The sequence below is a fragment of the Schistocerca nitens genome, chromosome 7, assembly GCF_023898315.1.
Source record: "Schistocerca nitens isolate TAMUIC-IGC-003100 chromosome 7, iqSchNite1.1, whole genome shotgun sequence".
Classification (NCBI taxonomy): Eukaryota; Metazoa; Arthropoda; class Insecta; order Orthoptera; family Acrididae; genus Schistocerca; species Schistocerca nitens.
The window spans coordinates 354,442,099-354,461,434 of NC_064620.1; the positions used below are offsets into that span (position 1 = coordinate 354,442,099).

A 19,336-nucleotide genomic window follows, 5' to 3' on the forward strand; every position below is an offset into this window, starting at 1 on the left:
TAAGAAGTTTATAGAATGTGAAATTTTCCAAATTGAATAATTAACAAACTAATAAGTTATTCTAGTGAAAGTAGACATTTTTGTAAGCAGAAAAACCTGTGCTACAAAACTATGGTACTGAGTTTTGAAAATAATCAATACGTAAGATTTGCACTTTCAAGAACATGTGAACATTTGTTGAGAAAACTTGTAGCAGAGCATGAATTCAAGCAAGTAACGTTAGTTAAGAAAGAACAATACATTACATACACTTTATGATAACATGTGTATATGCACTCATTGTGTAGATCAAACCAAAGACGTTCATTACCAAAAATGGATAAGTAGCAAACAAATCAAAAATAACAAAATATAGAATTGCAGTTCTTTCACTCTACCTCAGTTCTATACAATGTTAATCTGCAACTTTACACATTCCCAATCATTGTGAGAATTTTTGAAATTTTAGTTTGCACAACAATTACGTAAAAATGTCAGCTAACTGATCATTTACAGTACTGTACTGGTACTTAATCTCTATATTCCTTTTTAAATAGAAATATCTAACAAACTCATACTTAAACACACTGCAAGCCCTTGTTCAAGCAGCTAAACATACTTACAGTACCATCTTTGTACATATTAAAAAGCATACTGCATACAAGAACACACTTGAGTAGTTTACGTGTAAATTCAGATCTTTATGACTACAATACACGCATCTGTAAGAATATGCATGTAGAAAGAACAAGAAAAACAAAAACTCAAAAACATGTGAGCCACTATGAAATAAAGCTTTATAATGCTCTGCCACTCTACATCAGGGGAACAGAAGATAAAGGAAAATTTAAGTCAGAATTAAAAAAGTTTATGATAAATAAATGTTTTTATAGCATAGAGGAATATTTCGAATCCTTAAATCACTAACTGATAGTTGTATTATCAATATCATGTTGTTCTCACTGTTAGTTCTATGTCTCATTTATACTCCTTTAACTCTAAAATTATGTCTAATATATGTTTTCCAAAATGTACTAAATATATATAAATCCATCACTTACAGTACATGTTAAAAGAACATGTAAAAGAGCAACACATTAATTCAGTGTTTTAATTTTCTACATATTATACAATGTTAATTTTATGTGTTTTAATTCAATATTTTAATTTTCAACATAAAGTTAATTTTTTGTGTTTGATAGAAATTTGTAATATTCTGCTGTGCATATTCTGGACAGTATTATGACAATTCCTATATCATGTAAATGATGAAAAGGATGATAATGAATGAAATGAAATGAAATGAAAATGAAATATGTAAGAAATTTGACGTCATGAAACAGCTTCTCAAATCAAAAATATTCTACAACACGAAGTTGCAAATGATACAAATTCTGCTTCTGTAGAATAGAGTGATACAGTACATTGGTTTTTAGTTCCCCAACTTACAGTATTACCAACACTTTTATAGCATAACCTGATGTTGATTTTCTGTCTGACCTATTGTTCCAATTAGCATCAACATAAACTACTACAGTTTCACTGTTCCCCCCATTCTTACAATGTATCCCATAATTTACTGAGCCTTTTATATAATGTAGTATTCTCTTTAAACATCCCCAATGTGATTCCTTTGGAGCACATTGGTAATGACTGAAATAATTAACAGCATAACTTAATGCAGGTTGTGTTGTTTGAGTTACATAAAGAAAACATCCTATTAATTCTCTGTGAGACACTTTGTCATGCAGTTTCTTATCATCCTGAGCTTCTATTCCTTGAGTGTTAATTGGCTGTGTTAGTTTGTGTCAAACCTCTTCAACAGGTTTTTCTAAGTTTTCAGCCTCAAAATTATTCCATTCCCCCTCTTATCTCTCTTGATTCTCAAGAACAGCCTCAACTTTACCAAATTTTTTATTTTATTTATTTCATAAAGTCAGTTTGACTTGTTCAGTTTTCGTCTTATGACTTCCTTGAACAACACTGTCATCTACATATGAGTAACTTAGTTGTAAACAATTGCAAGGAACAGTCAATGACAAACCAAGTTATTGCATGTGAAATATTGTAGGTGATATGCTTCATTCATATTAGACTGTGTCTATTTTGAGATCATTGACAGGGCTTTTCTGTTTGATATGAATTTTTCTCTAGTTAAAGGTTTTGTGAATAAGTCTGCCAAGTTTTTATCAGAATAAACATAATAAATTTCAATCTCATTATTTTCAACATGTTCACATATATAATGGTATTTAATGTCAGTGTGTTTGGTATGGTTGTGGTGTTCTGTGATTTTAATTAGGCAACTAGCAATTTGATTGTCAATGTGGAGTGTTGTTGGTTTGTCTAACTGAAAACCAAGTTCACTGAGAAAATCACGCAACCAAGCAACTTCAGTAGCAGCATCTTAAGCTGCTATGTATTCAACCTCTGTTGTTGATCTGCTTAAACATTTCTACTGACATGAACACCATGTCACAGGTCCACCTGCTAACAAGCTCATGTAACCTGTCATTAACTGACAAGTGTCACAGTTACCAGCAAAGTCTGCATCTGTGTAGACCACCAGTCCAGTAGAGTCAGCTTTGAACCTTATTGTCAAGTCTCTGGTCCCCTGTAGGTACTTCATAATCCTTTTAACAGCATGCCAATGATCGAGACCCTGATTATGTAGGAACCTACTCACCATGCTCACAGTGAACATGATGTCTGACCATGAGACAGTTGCTGCAAACATTAAGCTGCTAACTGCCTGCTGATGAAGTTTGCTTCCCATCTCCTTTAACTCATGTTGGTTTGCAGGAGAGTTACCACTGTGCAACATGGTTCCAACATCAAAAAGTGTTGAGTTCAGTTTTGAATCATCCATGTTGAACTTCTGAAGTAAACAATTGATGTAGAAGGGCTTTGTTCAAATTGCAATCCACAGAATTATTTTCCATTGCCTACAGTAATTTCAAACGTTAATCCCAGTGCTGTCAAAACATTTTCCAGTATTTTTGGAGACTTACAAATAAGCAAGCCATGATCCACATAAAATGCTAGGTAAACATCAGTGTCATCTGTTGAAGCATGGAAAACATGTTTGTCTGCATTCAGTTGCACAAAGCCAAACTTTGTCAGAAACTGTGCAAATTTGTGATTGTTTGAGTTTATATAGAATCTTCTTCAGTCTGCAAACATTATTTGAGGCTTCTAGAACAAAACCTTTTGGTTGCTCCATATAAACTTCTTCTTTCAAATCCCCATTCAGGAATGCAGTGTTAAAATCAAACTGCCTAATTTCTATATCTTGTGAAGCTTCTATGGCTAATAAATCCCTGATTGAATAATATTGGACCACAGGAGAGAATGTCTCTTCATAACCATTGCCTTCTCATTGTTAATAACCTTTTGCACATAATCTAGCTTTAAAGTGGTCAATTTTTCCTTCAGAATTCTGCTTCACACTATAGCCTCAATTAATCATCCAAGTGCCTCGCGGTTGTGCGGTAATGATACTAGATCCCAAGTTTTGTTCTTCTTCAAGGATGTTATTTCCTCTTCCACTGCTTGTTTCCATTTTGATGACTCTTTTGATGCCATTGCTTCTTCAAAAGTTTGAGGTTCATACACAATGGCAGAACAAGCTATATCTTGGTCCTGAAAATGAGCAGGTGCTCACAGATTAGACCAATCTCTCAGATTCATCCTTTGATTTTTTTTTCATTTGGTCACCAGTATCATCCTCTTCAGATACCTCTTGAAAATCTTTTTGATTTTCTTTTATTTATTCACCAATATCATCCTCTTCTGATTCCTCTTGACCATCTTATGCAGCATGATCTCCCAGGTAAAATTCAGTATATCTTTGTTCTATGTTTAAGCTATAGGTTTGTTCTTCATTGAAAGAGACATTGCAGGAGAATGTAATTTTCTTTAATCAGGATTGTAGAGGCAATAATGGGTACTATACCCATCATAGACAACCATGATCAATTTATTTGATTTACTATCCCATTTTGATCTAAATTTATCAGGAACATGTATGTATGCTGCTGATCCAAACTTCCTCATGTGTCCTAAAGAAGGAGGTTTTCCAAGTCATTTTTCATGTGGTGTAACATTGTCATTTCCTTTACGTGGTCTGGAATTTAAGATATATGCAGCACAATTTACTGTCTCTGCCCACAATTCGTGAGACAAATCAGTACTTAATAAAATAGTGTGTGCACACTCAGTAATGGACATGTTTTCTTGTTCAATTCAGCCATTCTGCTGTGGTGTATAGGGACTTGTTTTCTCATGTATTATACCACTTTGCTTATAATCTTCAAATTGCTCATTTACGAATTTGGTTCCATTGTCACTTCTCAGAACTTTGATTTTGTTTCCAGTTTGTCTTTCAATCAGTCTCTGAAATTCCAAAAATATGCTTACTTTTAAGAAAATACATGAACCTGTATAAGTGCAATCATCCTGGAAAACTATATACAACTTGTGCACCTCCAAGAGACAGTTTTATCATCCATCCACTCAAATCTACATGAATAAGTTCACCAGGAACTTTCGATCTTGATTCCAAATTTGAATTAAAATACTTTCTTTTCATCTTACCATACTGACATGGTTCACAATGAAGATTTTCAACTTTCTTCATGTTGAAATGTGGTACTAAGATCAGATCAGCCATATTCTTGAGACTACTGAAATGAATGTGCCCAAGTGTCTCATGCCAGATCATGGTGGAATTCAGGGAAGCAGGATTTGCCTGTAGTACATCTTGACATTTAAACAACATTCGATAACACTGATTGTCCATCTTAATTCCTGCTGCAATTAGACCTGAACTGTGAGCTTCCATTCTCTTGTCATCAAAAATAACTTTCATTCCTCTTTTTGTGACTCCTCCCACTGAAAATAAATTTACCTTTAGCTTAACAATATATAGCGAAGATGCTGAGTCGCACATGGCACAACAAAAAGACTCTCACAAATATTACAATTGTTATATTCCATCCTGGATTTTCTGTTGCTTGACTTCTTTAGCTTAGGAATTTATAATGCATTTTCCAAAGTGCAAGGTTGCCATTTAGCCTCAACTAATAACAATACTTCAGCTAATCCAGTCCCTTTTGCATTGACAATTGATCTCCAATTTGAGCAAATGAGTCATCCGACTAAATTGGTGTAAATGTGTTGAACCCCTCTTTGTGTGATGTCATATTTTTTGACGCAGCACTGTCAGCTAACCAAATGTTTTCACAACCTGGAGCAAAAACATACATATGTTCTGCACCCAAATTCTTGGTGCTCTGATGTGTCAGTTTTCGTATTAAGTTTTGCTAAAAGTTTCCTGCACTCAGATTTAAAATGGCCCTTTTTGTGACAGTAATGACATTCAATGTCTTTTCTGCTGACTACATTAGACACACTGTTGTCACCAGTATTTGAACTGAACTTGTGTGTTTTGTCCACATTAACTTCTGTGAAGGCAGTTGAGTTTTCATCACATTGTAAAAGTTTTTGCTTTTCTTTCAATAATCTTAAAATCAAATTATCGAACGTTTGTTGCTCTTGAGCAGTTGAAAAAATTGCAAACTTTGATGGCAGACTTCCCAAAATTGTAGCCATTTTGTCAACTTCTGTAACAGGTTTGCCAAAATCAGCTAATGCTTGTACCAAGGACTCACTTGACTGATGTGTTGTGCAACTGTGTCTGTTGGCGACATTTTGTAACCAAAAAATTTCTGCATCAGTGCCATTAACTGCAGATCACTTTTCATGAATATTCTTTAGTCTGGCCCACATTTCCACTGCATTTGTGCACATCATAACAGATTGCAATTGGTCAAATTCCATCGCAGTAGACAGAATGAGCATCGCATCTCACCAGCTCGATATGGCCTCGGTTTCCTCTTGATGATATTGAGCACTTTTTCAGCATGAAAAATAATTTGCAATCGATATTTCCACAGCTGGAAATTTTTACTGTCAAATTTCTGGATACTGTACATTTTCAAATTATCCACCTTTGTGTAGGCTGAATGTAACACTCAGTTCAAAACAAAAATGAAGGTTTTCCACAATAGACGAGCAAAATATGATGGTTTCAGAACTTGAGCATCATGATCACGTGAATAAAATTCCTATCAAAAGCAATGAATTCACAGAACAGAAACTGATACTGTATATATGTGTTTGCCTGGGTCCATAATCTGATGTCTTTAATAATGTATGGCAGAAAATCACAGAGTGAAATACAGTAAATTGGAGTAAAAATAACTTATTGCTCCTTTCTCTACTGCAACCAAAAGTTACATCATAACCATAACAACAAAACAAAAAAACAAAGCTATAATTGTATAATGTCATGGAATATGACTGCACTCAGAATGAATATAAATATCTGGCATACTCACAGCATGAAAACTGAAAATGAAGCCACTAAAAAAGAAATTCAATACAAAAAGCTCACTGCTGTCAACATAGTTCCATGATAAACTGAGAACTGCAACTCTGTAATTTCAGATTCTCACTAGTGGCAACTTTGTTAGGATGTGTGGATGTGAATGCTAAAAATGCAGTTGCCAGTAATAATAAGGTGTATGGTGTTTGTGCTAGTAAAATGCTTTTTAAAGATGATGTGGATAACTACAACTCAAATAAAGATCCTGAATATGTTCCTGGATGCAAATGCAGTTAAAAGATTGTTGCTAATTGGGTATCATACAGGGAATAGCTCTTTAAGCAAATGAACAGTGTTAAGCTGTGGACAGTTCGAATGTTAAACTGTTTCCCTTGCCATTGTTTACGTGGCATCATGATAATAGATTTATTAAAGGCCATCCTTAACATTGTTTAAATGGTACAGGATAGTGTCAACAAAATTAATTTTATGATGCACTGAATCATAGATAATATGTTGAAGTTATTATACTTCATTACTGCAAAAATTGATGTATAAATCTTTATATCATAAACTGAAACAATTCGAAAATTTTACATTTATGTTGTTGAGAGGTTTCCCAGTAATGTACCATTAACTTGCCCAGCAAGTAAACAATGATAAGTCAATGGTAAATCATATTGGATGCAATCAGTTTGCAAGTAAACAATGTTACGTACACCGTGACGTATTTTTAAGAACAACATTTTGGATAAAATTCATCATTTTAAAAATATGTCGTTACTCTATAAATATTTGAAAACAATGACCAATCTGAATAAAAAAATCATAGTGGATATACTGAAATATCATATTTATGAGATTTTATTGAAACCTGACAATGCAATTCCTCAAAACTTCCAACTTGGCCCTTGCCACTGTTTAGGGCCAAAGTTAGTAGTTAGTTACTTAGCTTCATGTTCCATGGATCATTTTGCACAGTAAATTGTAATGATGTGGAATGAGTCATTTTACATTACAAATTAATTTGGGAATATGAATACATGCTGAACATTTATAAGTTCTCTCTCTCTCTCTCTTTAAACATAACAATGTAAGTTAGTAATTCCTACCCACTGCCTTTCAAACATCATAATAATAGACGTTCTTCCACAGAATAGAAGGAGTTGTTACAGAGACACTTCTTCAGTTTGTTTTCAAATTTTACTTTCCTTTGTGTCAGACATTTTATATCACAGGATAAGCGATCATGTGCATCCCTTTTTGTGCTAAAGAGAACCTTAATTTGAAGTAATGAATGTCATTTTTCCTTCTGGTATTGTAGTTATGTACATCATTGTTCCTTCTAAACTGGAGTGGATTGTTCACAGCAAACTTCATGAGGGTCAAAATATATTGAGAATCAATAGTCAGAATGACCGAACCCTTAAACAGATGTCTACAAGATGACTGTGGGTGAGCACCAGATACTGTGCTTTATCCAATTTAAATATGGACACCTAAGAATTTTGGAGTTTCCACCCTATTTATTATTTCCTGAATATGTTGTGTCTTTTTCAAAATTGAGGGTGAGACCATTTGCAGAAAACCAATCAGTGACCTCTTAAGAAAATTGTTTACCATTTCTTGTGTTTCTGTATGAATTTTTGAACTGATTACGATACTAGTGTCATGTGCAAATAGAACTAATTCTGCTTGTTGTATATTTGACAAAAGATCATTTACATATATGAGGATGATTTCTCCTCACTATATTGATTGAATTACTGAGTACAACATTCTGCATTCTTTTGGTTAGACATGACATTATTCACTGTTTACCTATACAATCAATCACATAAAACTTCAAATTTTGTAGGAGAATACTGTGATTCACACAGTCAAATGCCTTAGAGAGGTCCTATAAAATACCAACCAGCACTATCTTCTTATTTAATGCTTGTAAATTTTGGTGAGTGAACATGTAAATAGCATTCTCAGTAGAGCACCACTTCTGAAATCCTAACTGTGATTTGCTGAGGATGTTGTTACTAAGGAGAGCTATTATTCAAGAGTATATCACCTTCTTGAAACTTTTGGAAAGTCATGTCAGCAGTGAAACAGATCACAGCATATTGAAGTCTCTCTGAAAAATCTATGAATTAGTTATGCATTATATATTTCAAATAAGACTGGGCTTATTGTATGGAAACAAATCCTTAGTATTCTATTGGAAACCTCATCAAAACCAGATAGCTCTTATTTTTGAGAGAATGTATAATCTTCATAATTTCAGAAGGAGAAGTTGGTGATACATTCATGTGATTGAATTTTATGGGAATTACTTTTTGACATACTGCTGTGATTTTTCTCTTGAATTGTTTGTCCCTAAGCTTTCTACTGTATTTAAGAAATGACTCATCATTTATAGCCCTTCCTTTCAGTCCACTAGTGATGTTATCCTCTTTTATGGCCAGTTGTCCTGTCTCTTGTTTTGCTACATTCCATATAGCCTAAAGTCTGTTGGAATTACTGATTTCTGACCTGTGTGTATGTTCCTTAATTTTTTAATAAACTTTCTTAATAATTTTGAGTAGTTTTTTTTATGTGCAACTACTGCAGGATCTACTTGTTCTTGCCAACAGATATAATTCCCTTTTCCTTTCATAAAATAATTTAATCTGTTTAGCAGTCCATGCTATTTTTACATGGCTGTTTAACATCCTGTTTGATTAGCTTATACAGAAAGTTATTTTCAGCTAATAACATGAATTTATCATGGAAATGATGACTGTATAGCATTGATGGTGCAGAGTTCCCATCAGGGGGAAGCTTGCTGTTGAGCTGCAAGGCTTGTTAGTTCATGCAACATGAGCAACCTGCATGCCGGTGATGATAAAATGATGATGAAGACAACACAGCACCTATTCCTTGAATGGAAAATTCACCGATTTGGCTGAGAATAGAATCTGTGCCCACTGCATGGCTGGTAGATTGGCAGATTACTCAGCTGGGAGGGTGGATGGAGTAGATCAAATTTAATGATAACATTTTGTTCATTATAAATTTCATCCTAGGTCATATCTTGTAAACTGTTAATAAAAACATTAGTACTGAAGTCATTAACTATTCTAACTGCTTTCCGCTGAGGAGTATCCATACTGTAAGGCACTTTGTTATTTAAGCTAAGTAATTGCGCGTCGTGATCAGAGAACTTATTTGTTCCTAGGTAGACAGTTATTTTCTTATTTTGAGCTTCACCATAAAGGGCCCTGTGTCAGCATGTGGCATGCAGCCATCAGGGCTCAGAACATTCCACTGTCCTACAGAGTCAGTTTGGCTCATTACAGGGCATGGGAAAAATAAGCATTAGATGTCCTCACATGGGTTGTGATAATGAAGATATTTTCAGTTAAATAGGAATAACTAAGGGATTTGGAATTCTAGGTGCCATTTGAGTGCTCATGGCTGTGACACATATTTTTTTAATCATTGCCTTCAAAAGTGGAGTAGTTGTGGATGGAGATACAATTAGTCATGAAGACTCTCATCAGATAATCATTATTGTTTGTATTAAAAGTGGTGGATCCTTTGTCTGCAGTGATTACAATCAGATCAGGATATCTTTGGAGACTTAACAACAAAGTAAGTGCATTATATGTTGCATTATCAAGATACTTCAAAAAGAGCTGCTCCAAGTCTGACATATTGATATGCCTCTTTGGAGTATTTTTGCTGATTTAATTAATTCTTAATTTTTGCTTCAAGTTTTTGACAATGTGATTTTATCTGAGAATGACTACATATTACTTTACATGACTGAGAGTGGAATATAGTATCATATGTTTATGTAACTCATGGGTACTTTTGCTCTCAGATGAACTTCTCCAGTTCATAATTCTTCAGTGTTTCTTTGGAGCTCCCTTATCATACAAAATGCAGTAACACTATCACTCTAAAACACAATCAACAGCAAGTAAAAATTAGTTGCCAATCATATGAGAAACAGGACTTGTAAATCATCATTCTATAGTTGCCATTAAGAATTTGTACATTGCTCACATACGATACGGACTTCATAAGTGACAGGTATGCTTTTTGAGAGTTATGAACATGGTGCATAATTAAATTCTCATTCCCATAGGAAATGATAGTTCTACTTTCAATAGTTTAAATAAAGAAATAGAGAAGTACTTATTATTCTATGGTTGTGTGAAAGTTGAAAGATGAATTTTGTCATGTATCACAAAGATTGTAGAAGTTCATACACAAGAATAAAGGATAAAATTTTTTTGTACCCTCCAGCCATGAAATGTTAGAGGCCTTATTTTGGCTTGTAAACAGCTATAGGAGTAGGAGAGTTTGGAGAGAAGTGTGGAGGTAGGGGAAGAAGTGTAGCCACTCACTTTACAATCAGGGGGGAGGAGCAGTATGCAGGGAGAAACCCTTAGCTCCTTTATACATAACAACCACTATACGTATGAAATTTTGTGCATTGTATCAAGCATCTAGCAAAGTATGTTACACTGTGAAAAGCAAGCTTTCTTTTTTGAGATGAGTTAAACACAGAATGTGTAGTGGACTACAAACCATTTCATCATTCATTTTAGCACAAATTGAATACCAACAGAGAGTTAAAACATAGCATTTACCCACCAAAGGCCATCCATATTGAAGTGCCACTTCTGGGACAGGAAAGTGCACTGGGCCCCGAATCGAATCCTCATGGTGAATTAATGATGAGGGTTCTTGTGCTGGCCAAGCGGGATGTGGTTTTTAGGTAGTTTCCCACATCCTACTAGATGAATACTGGGCTGGTACCTGAGTCCTACCTTCATTACACAATTCACAAACATTTAGAAAATGTTGACTCATTTTTTTTTTTTTCATGAATAATGCTGCACATAGATAGTTGGGGTGCACATATTCCATCTCAGCAGGTGATAGGGTGGTGACTGGAAGCTCTGACCACCCTTTAAATTAAACATGCCAGATCTGTTAGTAAGCATGCCAACCCTCCACTGATGCACAACAAAAGAAACAGGCATATATTAATATTTGTTAGTATGGGTCAGTCCAAAGAGAAAACATATTTTATAAATATATGTTACATTGTCAATGATTTCCAAAATACAGCTATTTGAAATACATAGCATTTATTATGTTGATGATTTAAGTGTGTTTGTTGTTTGCAGGTTTCTCAATGATTGTTTGTGATATTGGTGAAACCTCAAAGTTTACAATAATAAAATGCAGACAAAACAATAATATGTTGTTAGCTTTTAAAATACTTGTATGCATCTTAAAGAAACACATAGACAATATCTCTCCTTCACACAGCAGATTCTTTCTACATAAATTGTAAAATGCATTGAAATTGCTAGTGAAATCCTTGAACCTCATTTGTAAAGGGATAATAACTATAAAAGTGACTATTTAATTTACTATCATCAGCATCATCCCTGAACATTTCAAATAGGTGGATCATAGAATACATTGAGGCTATTTTGTATTATGGGTTCCTTTCAGATTGGTAGTTACTAGTGTATCTCAATATGTGCCGGTTTGCTCCTTAAATATCATGTATGTGCTGAAGAAAATAGTTAATGTTGAGGTCTTCACTATTACTGTCAAGTTCCATTTGGGTGATGCACACTGATCTAATTATGATTCCCTGATTGGAATTAAGGATACTATTTTTACAGCACAAGTTCATGTACAAGTTTAGTTCTAATAACAACCGAAAGATTGTTCATGAGTGCATGAAAGTAACAGAAACAAAATCCATTTGTGTGATACTGATTCTGAGTGAAGCTTCATCCCGGGTGACTCTAGAGTGGCATCTGTGAGGGCCACTCCATGTGGTGTACTGTAAAGCAGTGCAGGGTCTGTGCAATGTAGAGTGGAGCATCGGGGCTCGTCTCAGTGAGTTCCAATTGATGAGTTATGAGTGTAGCCAGGATCTGGCCCAGAAGTGAATGAGTGGTTGAACGCTACTGCTGGAGGCTGTACTTGACCTTAAGTATTGGAGTTCCCTCAGGTGATGTGTGAGGTCCAAAAAGATAGGGGGAGGGGGGGGGTCCAAAACAGCTGCCACCCACCCCTGAGAACTCATCACCTGAGGTTGTGCAGTGGCTGTTGCCAGCCATGGAATGGTGATGGTGGAGTTGCTGGAGGCACTGGGAGATTGGGATTGACCATTCCAACATATGTACCAATTAGTGACACAATGTTGGCGGGTGCTGAAAAACCTGTGGGCAGTGATCATTGGCTGAGAGTGAAGAGGAAGCAGGGTGCTGTAGGGCAGATGAAGTATGTGAGGCGTGCAGTGATGCACGCAAGGAGAGCATGAAGAGGGCGTTAATGTAATATGGAGGGATCAAATACAGTGGAAAAGGAGTCGGTGGATATGAGGTGCACCAGGGCACCAGAAGGAGCTGGCTAAGGAGCCCTGGGAGGAGGAGAAAATTCATTGCCATAATGGGCACAAGAGCACTGGAACAATGAGACTGAAGGATGGCCGAGGGTGGCAGCAATGGTGTCACCACGGCATATAGTAGAGTGCTGGAACAATTGAACAGAGGAGGACCAGTGGGTGGTGGAATGCAGATTACTGCAGTGTGCATAGGATCAGGGAAAGAACCAGGCTGGAGTATGGTCAGGGGCAATGGAAGGATCATCAGCATGGATGCATAAGAGTGGCAGTCCAGCTGTCAAGTCATGGTGCTATGTGCAGAGAGGCAATTATGGCTTTTATGTCATAGATGCAGTGTCGGGTACAGCAGCAGTAAATGCAAGCAGGGTGCCAGAAGACATATTATGCTACCCTCAGGAAGGAGGCCAGCCATGGCTGTATCCTCAAGAGAAAGGCGCCGGAGGACAGAAGCAGGATTGGGATTGCAGCAAGAAGAGGCAGCAAATGGGTGGCCGGTGATGCTGGCTGCAGCGAGAACAGAGGTGTCAAAAGAGCCAGTTGATGTGTCCTAGGCTATGCCTTCATGAGGAAGGCTGGCCATGACTGCACCTTTGTGGGGAAATACTAGTGCTATGTGTAATCAGTGTATGGCAGGAATACAACAGTTAATACTGTCAGTCCAACAGCTCAGTTTAAACTGCCACCCTTCCAGTAACAACAAGCTGTCAATCACCATCTGATGTCTTCTCCAGTGTCTTACAGGTACATTTCATTAACTCATAGTAATCTTACTATCCTAGTGACAATAATAAAATTGTGCTTCTGATGAAACTATTGTTATCAGTTATTTTCTTGCACTATCTACATGTATAGCTATCTAGCTCATTACATGGTGACATTTTCCTTTAAACTTGTGCTGTTGGTATTTTTTTTACCCTGTTATAACAAACTCTGCTGATAATTCTAGGAAAATGCTTACATATCTTTAGAGGGATAGAGTTTATCTTTCAACATGCTGCATAATGTGACCTAATACACTCCAGGCTATAGTTTTATCAAGACAGAATGTCGTCAGAAATCTGGTAGTAAACAATGTTTATTTGCAATTTACACTTGATGCAAGCAGTGGCTGGATCAGTTACTATACTCGAAACAGTAAAGCAGGGATACATTAGGATCTATTTTTCATCAGTTAGTTAAAATGCCATGATCTCATCAGTAAATCAAAGTTTAATGTCCAAGAACATATAATGATTTTCAAAAATGTGGCCAGTGTGTTTAAACTGAATGTGCTGGAGAAAATATTACATTCCTTTGTTACTATAATCCACAGTGGCTATGCAACACGCTAGAAGCTTGAAAAGAGGAGACAAATACTCAAGACGATGGTACTTTAGCGACCTAAAAGTTGGCCTATTCAGAGAAATAATCCTGCCAGCACATTGATATTAGCCCCTAGATTATAATTTTTTTATTATCTACTGAAAACAGATTTGAATTTACATTACAGGGGCCAAGGAGAAACTGCGCAGAAAAAGAGAAGCAAAACATGACAGTCAACCATTGAACAATGAACTTAGAAAGGTATGTTCTGTTTTTCTTTCCAGTAATTTAAATACAACTATCCATTCATTATTAAGTTCATATTTCTGGAAAGTTGTGTGAAACTTAGGTTGTTTGATTTGGAAACTTTTGCACAAGTTGTATGTTTACATACACTTTGCATACATTAAAATTGCATTAAAAGTTACATTTTATTGTTTTAAGTTAATTAACACATGTAAGTAAGAGGAGAGTTCTGCACCTGAAGCACTAATCTGTAGGCCTAATTTTAGCAGCTCATAAGTAAAGGAAATTCGTATAGCGTAAAGTGTGTTAAGTGATTTAATTCTATTTTTCAAGTGTGTAATCTGTGTTGCAATTCATGATAAGTGTGGATGTTGCCTTTCAGTAATCAAGTGAGAGTGGCATCTGAGGAATGTGGGTTGGAGTTTCACTTCAGTGACTGTAGTGGGGAACTGAATGGGGAGCTCAGTGAGGCTCTCTCATGGAACTGTAGGCTCTGCAAGAAATACAAGAGCTTGCTAATCCAGAGGGAAAGCTCTGTGCCTTTCAGGCTGAGTTAGAACATGCAAAATTTGAGCTACATGGGTTGAATAGACAAAAAGTGTGGATACAGGGTAAAGGTAATAAGCAACATCATCTGCATTTGAACTTACAGTATCAAATAAATTTGACTTGTTACCTGATGTAGGACAGGAAGAGCCTCATCAATCTGTAGGTCACAGTAGGGTGAAACAGACTTATAGAGAAGAAATTCAGCATAGATTGGTACCAAAAGAGATTTGGAAGAAAAAAGCCTTGGTGCTGGATAGTAGCGATGGAAGGGGTGTAGGACAGATGGTACAGGACAAATTACAAAGTGATAGGGGGCATAGGGAATTTGTGCAAAGATTTTGGCAAAGAGGATCAATCGTGTTATTCTGGTAGGTGGAGTGGGGAACAGCGTAACTAAGCACAGTAATTACAGCATTAAGGGTGATCTGGATGTAATAGGAATAGCAACTATGTACACAAATATGAGTATTGTGGGAGTCCTACAGCACCATGACCAACCCTGGGTTAACTCTGGCGTGACTCATGAGAACAGTGAGTTGAGCAGGCTGTTACAGATTGAAATGAAATGTCATATGAGAAAAGTGCCTGTTGCTACAACTTGGAAGTTAGCAGGCTTGGTGGAGATGTTTGTTACTCAGAGATTTATTCTGCCTGACTACCATGGTGACTAAATCAAACATTGTGGTATGATTAAAAATATTTTTTATTGTTGTTGCAATGTGTCAGTGCCAGTGGTTAGTCACTTGAGAGCAGGAATTCCAAAAAAATTACATTAATTAGGGCATGCAGTGGGGTAATCGCTACCTAATGTTTGTTATGTGTCATCAGCACCATGGACTAGGGCCTGTATACTTCACGAAGATATTTTGCCCTCAAAGATGGTCCTGCTCTTCCTCTCTCAATGTAATCTGTTATGCAAAGAAACAAATAAATAAAGCAATTCTATAAATAAAAGGGGTGAATGTAATTAAGAAAACAGATCTACCATAATAAGTGAAATGTAATTGAGAGGCATGTTGTCCTCTAATGAAACACGTTACATCTGCAAGGGTTTGTGGGATTACTGAAGAACAGGATGTCAGAAGTCACCAGAGATGACATATTGTAAGATCTATATAGACCTATACAGGTCAACTGAAACATGGGATTTTTTTTCCAGTGCTAATAGTATTGACTGAAAATTATCTCAGTAGTACCAGCAACTGATAAGAAACCTACAACAGCAAAATTTGTACTTCAGTTTACCTATGTAGGACAACTGTAGAATAGGATGCTCATGTTAGTAAAGGAGAAAACTTGACATATGTAAAATGTGTATCTCGTACTGCGGTTGAACTATATAGGTCAACTGAAGAATAGGATACTAGTGCTAGCACAGGCAAAAAATAGTGACATAAGTAATATTTGTATCCCAGGTTACTACCTTCTTAGTTCAACTGAGGTAAAGGCTGCCAGTGTTACACATGCCACTTTTCTCGTCTTTGCTAGCACTAGTATCCTATTCTTCAGGTGACTTATATAGGTCATGTGAAGCATGGGATACAAATTTTTGATATATCAGTCTTTTTGCCTTTGATAGTACTAGTATTGACTGAAAATTATCGTAGTAATACTAGTGCTAGTGAAGGTAAAAAAAGCGACGACTGTAAAATTTGTATTCCTGGCTGCAGTTAACAAACCCTGCTTCAAGTCTTCCATATTTATAGGAATAGATAAATCCACACGTACAAAAAAAGGCCAAAAAGTAAAAATTGTCCAGAATGAAAAACAATTTTTACAAAATATCTCAAACTCACTAAGAATGAAAATGAGTACTAAATGAACTGGAATGAACAAATGATTTAAATTAATACAAACATCAAAAATCATACACAATGTGTAGCCCTTCTTTTAAAAACACATTCATTTATTTCAGTTTACAATGATGATACCTCACTGCAGAAGTTAATTGATTTATTATCTATGGCTCAAAAATAAAGACATTAATATCTATGGGTAAACTATGATGTCGTTGGTCAAAGCCGATGGGTTGTAACCCATTCTTCAGCTGACCCAAGATTGCTATAACAGTAGTACTTGCTGCATCTGAGAGCATATGAATGAAGGAGGAGTACCAACACATTCATAGTTCATGTTCATATCACTATGAATCAGGCCCTACTATGTAGATAAATTTGATATAAGTTAGCCACTTCTAGAACAGTATGTCTGGAAGTGCATAGAATTTGGATACCAGTTTCACTCAGAGTAATTGTAAATAGTTAATTTTACACTGCCACTCAGGTCTGTTAATAATGAAACTACAATTTCACTCTCTCACCCACACATTCAAACATGAAACAATGAACAGTTTTTGATGTTGCTGAGCACCAGTCATACAATTATTTTTAAATGAGCCCACCACCATTTGACTGTATTGTTGTTTATTTAATTATGACCTATGTTGTGGCCTTTATGCCATTTTTGAGTGACTGAGTTTATTTCATTAACATATATTGCAGGACATCAAACTCAAAATTTGGCCATAAATTAAGAAAAATATTAGCTCCCCACAAAAGGCCAGATTTAACATCATCATCTTGTAAAAAGATCAATAAATAATAGTAGGAGCATCTCATATTTAATAAAAACAGGTTTATTTTGGTATATAAAAGATGAACACTTGTATTTGGGAGTGGAAGATGGGGATAATATATACAAAGCCTACACCAGAAGGGGGATGGAAAGATAGGCAGGTTGAGCTTCTCACAGATAACGAAGGAACGGGGAGGGGGGGTGTTCGCACCATCACTGGTGTCGGTAGAGGTATCTGTTTTCTGTTAGAATCAGGATTCAAGCGTCCTGTTTTGAAAGAAGTCAAAATAATACAAGAGCCCCACAAAATGCTTAAGAATATACAGGAAATTAAGATTAGCTTAATTTCATCAAAATATTAGAGGACTGAGTAATAAGGTAGAAAAGCTTGTCTCTTGTCTGTTTGGAAAATTTAGTGAGGTATGTAAAGATAGCCATCCTATGTCTACTGAGCACCACATAGTCACAGGGTTAGGTAAGCTACATGTAAAAAGAGTACAGTCTAGCAGCTTACTCATGTAGAAGTAATATGGGAAATAGAGGAGTTGTAACATATTTTAAAACAGATCACAAGTTCAAAAACATTGAAACAAGTAGATTTTGTAGTGAACAGCTCGTGGAAGTGTGTGCTAGTGAATTAACTTTGAAAGATACTTTTGTTCATTTTTAATTATAACTGTATATGGATCCGCACTTGTAAATTTTGAACTTTTTATTAGGAATCTGGATTCCTTATTGTGCTATCTGTCGGACAGCAGCAAGCAGTTAATAGTCTGTGGTGACTTCAGTCTAGATTTTCTAAATGATTCTGATAGAAAGAATGATGTTTAAACCTTATTTGGATCCTACGATTTAATTTCAGTAACCAACTTTTCAGCATGGGTGTATAAAGACAGTTGGACCGCAACTAATAATGAAATTACAATGAAATCCAGACCAATAGCTGTTTACAGGCATTGATAAATACCAATGGGGACAGTTGTAAATGTGTGCCACGACCGGAACTCAAACCCAGGACCTCCTGCTTACATGGCAGACACTCTATCCGACTAAGCCATCGAGAACACAGAGGATAGTGTGACTGCAGGGACTTATCTCTGGCATGCTCCCCGTGAGACCCACACTTCCAACTTACTGTCCACACACTACAGATGCAGGGCCCCTGCCCACTATACTTATTACTCATGGCAGTCAATCTACTGATTCCCGTAAGAGTTTGAGCAATGTGAGTGCATCCTCACTGTAGAAGATAATTGGTTGGTAAGCCTTATCTGTATGAAGATGTTCCGAAAGAACAGATACCATCTTCATATACCAACTAATAATGATTTCTATAGTGAAGCACAAAGCAAGAACATAACTATTTACCCAGTGACAAATGCTCTCTTGATTCATGACAGACAGTTAGTTGGGATAAATAACATGCTGCCCTGCAATATGAATACTCCTCAGTGGAAATCAATTATAATATTTAATGACTCCAGGACAAACGTTTTAAGATAGTTTACAAGAGATGACCTGGAATGAAATTTATAATGAACCAAATGCTAACAAAGACTTTAATCTATTCCATGATAAATTTGTATCATTAGTTGAAAATAGCTTTCCACATAAACTAATCAGACAGGACATTAAACAGCCATGTAAAAAACCATGGATCACTAAGAGGGTTATAATACCGTGTGAAAGGAAAAGAGTACTAGATTCATTGGCAAGAACAGGTAGAAATCCTGCAGTAGTTGCAAACTCTGAAAACTACTCAAAATTACTAAAAAAGGTTATTATAAAATCAAGGAACTTGCACATAATGTTAGAAATCAGTAATCCCAACAACAGACTTAAGACTATATGAAATGTAGGGATACAAGAGACAGGACAGTCAC

The 19,336-nt window shown here is 36.0% G+C and overlaps 1 protein-coding gene across 1 annotated transcript in view; it reads left to right on the plus strand.

The window, feature by feature from the left end:
• The window catches only part of LOC126195617 (uncharacterized), a 444,247-nt gene that overhangs the window by 286,561 nt on the left and 138,350 nt on the right, over positions 1–19,336 (plus strand). The window contains exon 22 of the mRNA XM_049934243.1: positions 14,272–14,345. Within this exon, the coding sequence (XP_049790200.1) occupies positions 14,272–14,345 (74 nt within the window). The remainder of the gene's footprint in view (positions 1–14,271; positions 14,346–19,336) is intronic.